Below are 6,129 nucleotides of genomic sequence, written 5' to 3'. Positions count from 1 at the left end.
AGCACACAGATCGAAAGAAAGCCCACAAATAATGACATCAATTAAACAGCAGGAATGGGGAATATCTCAAATTTATTCAGATCACCCACTTTAAGTTGGAGACTGTTTTATCTAAGGGACTAAACGCAGATATTCTGCATATTTTTAATATGAAAACGAAGACGTCAAGTATTTAATGTTTAAAGTCTCATTTAGTCTGATTTTTTAAAGTAATTTGAAAACACAGATGTTAGTAAAATACTCAATTTTACTTTGTCGTTATTTGTAAATTAATTCTTTGTACGCTTTGATCTTGGTGCTTTTCTAACACGGAGGTGGCAGTTGCTTAAGTTTCTAATCAAATATCAGCGGTCTAGAATTATCGGTAAATGTTAGCTTCATTAAAGCGTCACTTCTGTTTTTGTTTGCTAATCTGCTTTTTCAATGACAGACCTGCTCATTTATTGCTCCATGTGTGTTTTCCAGCGAAATTATTTCCAAAATGGGCGGAAACACTCGCGATTCTGGCTTGCAGGCGTGGGGTGGGGCCTTGATAACGTATGACGTCTGAACATTTCTCCAAAACGGTAAACTTACCTTTAATTAATATTCGTCATTTGTTTTTGTTTTTTAAACTTCGAGAGGTTGAACCAAAGCACCTGAGTCCGAGTTGCCGCTGTTAGCAACATTTAAAAAGCCAACAACGCCTGATATTATTTTAAAATGAGAGCTGCGAGGACAGCTTTTCCAAGGAAGGGTTAGTTTCTTCAGATTTTTAAAGCGACGTCTAATCGGAGCATGCGCACATCATCAATTGCGCTACCTAGGTTTCTCTGGTAGGTCAAGGTGGCAACATGTCCTGTTAGCAGGAGCGTAGATGAATCAATCAATATCAGTTTTGAGCTTTTTCAATTAAACATCCCTCATTTAGGACAAAATGCACATAAAACAGTAATTTAAAAAAAAAAAAAAGATAGATAGATAGATAGATAGATAGATAGATAGATAGATAGATAGATATTGATTTTTTAATTAGTTAAAATATTAATTTATTTAATTTATTAATTAATATTAATTTTCAAAAATCTTTTTGTGCAGGCTAATATCCCAGATTTTGTATGTTCTTAGTAGATTTACTTTTGATTCAGAAACCTTAGTCTGCACTGGCACCTCCTTCATACGTGGAAAACTGCACACAGAGCCCACCCGGATGCTCATGAAGTTCATGACTTGCTTAACTGCAACATATGTACTACACGTATTGATGTAAAAATGAATGGGGTTTTTGTTGTTGTTGTTGTTGTTGTTGTTGTTTTTACCTCTGGAGTGGATGGCAGGGTGCTCATGCTAACTTTCGGGTTGGTCTTTCACCCTGAAATTTTACGCAGATGTGTGAAATACTTAACAATCAGACATGGTGTTTTTCAGAAGTGGTACCGTTTGGATGTCCTGTCCATCCTCCCGCGTTTCTTCTGGCTTCCTTCTCTTTTTATATTAAAGACAGCGTCGTCATGATCGTGGCACAAAAATATTTCTTTCTACACTTAAACGTCATTTTAGAATTTTTAGAATTTTGTAATGCATTTTTAAAAAATCGAGTGTATTCATTCAAAACACAACACTATATCCTGACACTATATCCTGAACTTTTAAGCACCGCCTCCTGACTAAATCAGACCACGGGGAGGCGCCAGTGAGCTTACTTCAAGCGACTAAATGAATGAAATCTGCCGTTCAGTGCAAGGCAAACTGTTTTGGGGTGGGAGGTGTGTGTGTGGGGGGGGGGGGGCTTGCAACTTTAGGGAATTTCAGTATAAAGACTTCCCAAACAGGCTGATAAGGGGTTTACTCTTAAATACAGGAGTCTGCTATAGGCATCTGGTGTGGACAAAACTGCTTCACCAGCTATATGTTTTTGTTTGTCCCTGATATCTGAAAGTTTTCCCAGGGCACTCTCTGCACACGTGATGGTAAATTACAGTGAAAAACAGGTTTTGTTTTTGTTTGAGTCTCATATTCTGCTTTCACTTCCCAAATACTGCCTGCGTTGACACCTTATTTGGGTCTCGTAAGGTGTTACTTTCAATTTTGCTAAACACGAGGTGATGTGGATTAGATGTAAAATCTTTCCCTGACCAGTTGTTCACCACATAATCAGGCTGTGGCAACTGATATGACACTTCTGTCTCTTGTGGTAACATGTCATCATGTAGCCACGAGACTTAGAAGTAGTCCTCATATTTTAGATTGTGAGAGCATCATCTGGGATTGTGCGCTCCCAACACTTTTGCACTTGCATACCTTCATACATCAGCAATAAAAGAAAAACAAGGGTGGAGGGCTGTGTGTGATTAAGTAAAACTTTCCTACGCTGATTTCAACTCTTGAAAACCTATCAGAGTTAAAGCAGCCAACTTATCCTTGAATTCCATTTGTCAATCCCGAAGGTACAAGGGGAAAAAGGAAAATCCCTTCTCCCGTTGCAGAGGTGTGGGTGGTTTTGAATGCAGAAACAGTCTGGAGTCATCTCTCCGCTTTCCTCCATGGTAAAGAAAAAGACAGCTGTGAAAGTTGAAGGACAAAAGCAGCTGGGATCCGGGGCTGTGCTACTTGCAGCTGCAGTTTCTGGGTAACACACAAATACTGTTGATAAAACAGGAAGGATTACATCACAACTGTCTTATGTTTTAAGACAACAGTCAGACATTTCTGTTATATTTTCATCAGCGAGTGTTCAATCAAACCTTATTATCTACACTAAAGATGACAGACTGACTCAATCGTCTCATCATTTTACTTTAAGGCACCTGTATTAAAGGCTTTAACTCAAGTGTCTCACTTTCTTCTGCTTCTGCACAATTTTCTCATAAATAACTGCATACGGGAGTGTAACCACTGTTTATTTACATGTTGAGTGATGAATAATATTTCCTTTGTGTTAGATACAGACTCATTAAAAAAATACATGATTTTTATATTACAAATAGCATTCTGAAGAAAATAAAAGGAACCCCAAACATTTCTTTGTTTTTTTCTGCAGAAATCTTGAAAGACACAAAGCTTATCTAGCTGAGTTAAAGTCACAGTACACTGGTTCCTTTTTTCTTCGATCCTCACATCGGAAATGACAGTTCAGCCAGGAGCAGAAATATTTACCGGTACCTCGCAATTGGCACTACGTCTCAGCATCCTCACTGGCTTTAAGAGCTGAGTTTTTATAAGCCAGACCAATACTGTCGTTATTATTCCGCCGTGCTGGTGCCTGCTCAGATATTTGGCTGCTCACTGTCTGTCTTTTTCTCATCAGAACATTCATCATTTTGGAGCGGTAGTGATCCCCAGCCAGGAAATACAATATGGGATCGATGCAACTGTTGATGCTGGCCAGCGGCCTGGTGATCTTGTAAGTAAAGTTTACTATGTTGAGGAATTTACAGTTAAGATCCAGCACACGGGCCGTATAATAGATGGTCCGTGTGATGTGAAATGGGACGAAGCTCACAGCAAACACCACAAGCACCACGATGATGAGCTTGATGGATTTCTGACGTGAAGCAGCGCTCTGCTGGCTTGAAGATATTCCCTGTCTGGGCTGGCACAGGGCCCGAGCCATCAGGCAGTAACACACCATAATGACGACGAACGGGATGCCAAACAGTAGCACCATCACAACAGAGCTGTAGTCCACATACTCCTCGAAGGCCTCCTGACTTGTTGTGTCATGGCACAGGGTGTCATTGCCCCTCCTGGAGGTGGTGACAAAGATGATATTGGGCACCAAGCACACAGTCACCACACTCCACACTATGCCACAGACCAGGTGTGCATGGCGACGCTTCACCAGGCTCATCATCTTAATAGGGTGGCAGATTCCGAGATAGCGATGCACGCTGATGCAGGTGAGGAAGAGAATGCTGCAGTAGAGGTTGGCATAGAAGAGGAAGCGTGCAAGTTTGCAGGCAACCACACCGAATGGCCAGTGACTCCGGTTGGCATAGTAGTATATGAGGGTGGGCAGGGAGAGTACATAGAGGAAGTCTGACAGGGCGAGGTGGAACATGAACACTGTACTGGCGTTCCAAGGACGCATCTTCACAAACACCCATAAAGCTGCAGCATTGAGCACAAAGCCGAACACAAACACCAGACTGTAGGACACAGGCAGCAGAATGTATTTGAACTCTTCATCAAAGTGACAGCTCGAGTTGAAGATCGAGATCAGCACGGATTGGTTGTGTCCTCCCGAGCTCCTGGTGACCCTCTCCATATCTATGAATGACCTGTGCGAACAGCTGTTAAAGCTATCAGATGACAAAACCTGCGAGGAAAAAAAGAAACACTGAGATATGACGATTTTTAAATTGTGTAACTGTAAAGTTCATCTTTCTTTCGGTTGTTAGCTGCATATTTATCCCTCAAGGGACCAAGCTGTTTTAGCAACTGAAATGACAGAGTGGGGTAATTTACGGCACCGTTATGTTTTAAACAGGAAGACTTTTTTATTGGCTCTGTATGGGTTTATCTTATATATACAGTTTCCTTTATCTATGATGGATTCCAAAAATTTCTAAGGTAATAAATTATGTTTTTTAAAACTTTTAACTCAAACATGATGGTTATCATCAATTCGTCTGATGTAGTAAATCTTGTTGCTTTAGGTACAAGATTCACTGCAAAACATCACTGGGTAGTGATTAGAAGTAGAAAACAACAATAAAATCAAAATCATTCAAGTTCAATGTTAAAGAGTACATATACTTCTGGGATCACAAAGAACTTTTCCAAACTTTTCCGTATCTTAAACTAACTTTTCATCATACCGATACTGGAAGTAGATTGACAAAATCTTGGTAGGAAACACTTCTTTAAGATTAAAAATATCACAGCAGCACATATAAATACATCACCGTCTTCAGTTTAAATGTAAAGAATTTGCCCCCTATAAAACTTTGTTTTTAGAATAAGGGATTGGTGGGGCTGGTGCTTAGGTAGTACAGCAGTTTGTCCACTAATTGTAGGGTTGGTGGTTCAATCCCCAGTCTAATTTTGTCTTTCTTAGGCAAGAAACAGCACCCCAACTCTGTTCTGTTGCCAGGCCAGCACCTTGCATGGCAGCTCCACTTGCACACACCTGGCAGGTGGGTGACATAGACATTGTAGAACTACTAAAGATTCATTATAAGTGCAAAGCATCTTCCATATCAGATAGAAAATAATCTGAGATTAATCAGCAATGATAGTACAGTTAGTCTGTACTTTTTTCTACTGGACTCACGTCAAAAGCATTTCAGTCCTTCATTTAACTTAAAAGTCATAGTCTAAAAACACTGAGGGGAGCTTAAATGGTCACTATGCACAGCAATATCCCTTCAGAAAGTAAAATTCAACTAGTTAACTACTTAAAGGCTAGTGTTTGGAAACAATAAACATTACATTATAAAACTATATTTTTATTATCGGTTTATATACAACCTTAAGGTTAAAGGTGATAAGCGTGGTAACTATATAAACGGTGTACTGGAGTTAAAAGTAGACCGTATTTCACTGGGAAATCTATCGGGAAAGAAGTGTAAAGTTGGATGTAAGGAGGGTTTAATAAACTGTATCTAAACAGAACTTCCATCGGTTGCTTTCCATTGCTGTTGGTTGATCATTTACATCTCCTTAACCTGAATAAGAATTTGTCTTGGTTTTACAAAAGCTCCGCATATCCGGCTCCGCACCTTTCTGTGAAGCGCGACATTTACTGCTACTCACCGCCCAACAGGATCCTCACAGCCGTGTTGTTGTTGCGGATCGCGATCCCGTTGTTGCACTGTGGTGCTACGCAGAGTTAGTTCGCTTAATTGTAAGTTTCACTCTCAGCCGTGATCCAGATGTATGAAAAAACTTTGCTTCTCTCACTCCGTCACCCTGTCCACTGCCTCTGTGGTCCAACCCACGCACATTAATGCGCAGCGACGAATACATTTCTCGACATTTTTAACTCCAGCACAGTTCGCGCGGAATGCAGGGCAGATAGCAGAGTGTGGTTGAAGTGGGAAGTGCTGAGTGGGCAAGCTGCCACTCCAGATTCCTGTTATTGCAGCTATCGAATTAAAGAAACACGTGGAACTGCTACTAGAGTTTAATTCGGGGAACAAGCAAGTT

General features: G+C 40.4%; 1 protein-coding gene and 1 long non-coding RNA gene across 2 annotated transcripts; one reads left to right on the top strand and one right to left on the bottom strand.

Moving 5' to 3' along the window:
- The first annotated feature begins 479 nt into the window (after window positions 1-479).
- LOC120442701 lies at window positions 480-5,083 on the top strand. The gene is made up of 4 exons (XR_005614878.1): window positions 480-566; window positions 2,427-2,608; window positions 3,287-3,382; window positions 5,039-5,083. It is a non-coding gene; the product is annotated as an uncharacterized LOC120442701 (long non-coding RNA).
- p2ry4 (pyrimidinergic receptor P2Y4) lies at window positions 2,862-6,078 on the bottom strand. The gene is made up of 2 exons (XM_031735111.2): window positions 5,737-6,078; window positions 2,862-4,297 (listed from the first exon to the last, which is right to left on the bottom strand). The coding sequence occupies exon 2, from the start codon at window positions 4,244-4,246 to the stop codon at window positions 3,155-3,157; it is 1,092 nt and encodes a 363-aa protein (XP_031590971.1). The 5' UTR covers window positions 4,247-4,297; window positions 5,737-6,078; the 3' UTR covers window positions 2,862-3,154.
- Between the last annotated feature and the right edge of the window lie 51 nt (window positions 6,079-6,129).

The sequence above is a fragment of the Oreochromis aureus genome, linkage group 2 (assembly GCF_013358895.1).
Source record: "Oreochromis aureus strain Israel breed Guangdong linkage group 2, ZZ_aureus, whole genome shotgun sequence".
In the NCBI taxonomy this organism is placed as follows: Eukaryota; Metazoa; Chordata; class Actinopteri; order Cichliformes; family Cichlidae; genus Oreochromis; species Oreochromis aureus.
This window is presented reverse-complemented; position numbering and strand designations above follow the sequence as displayed.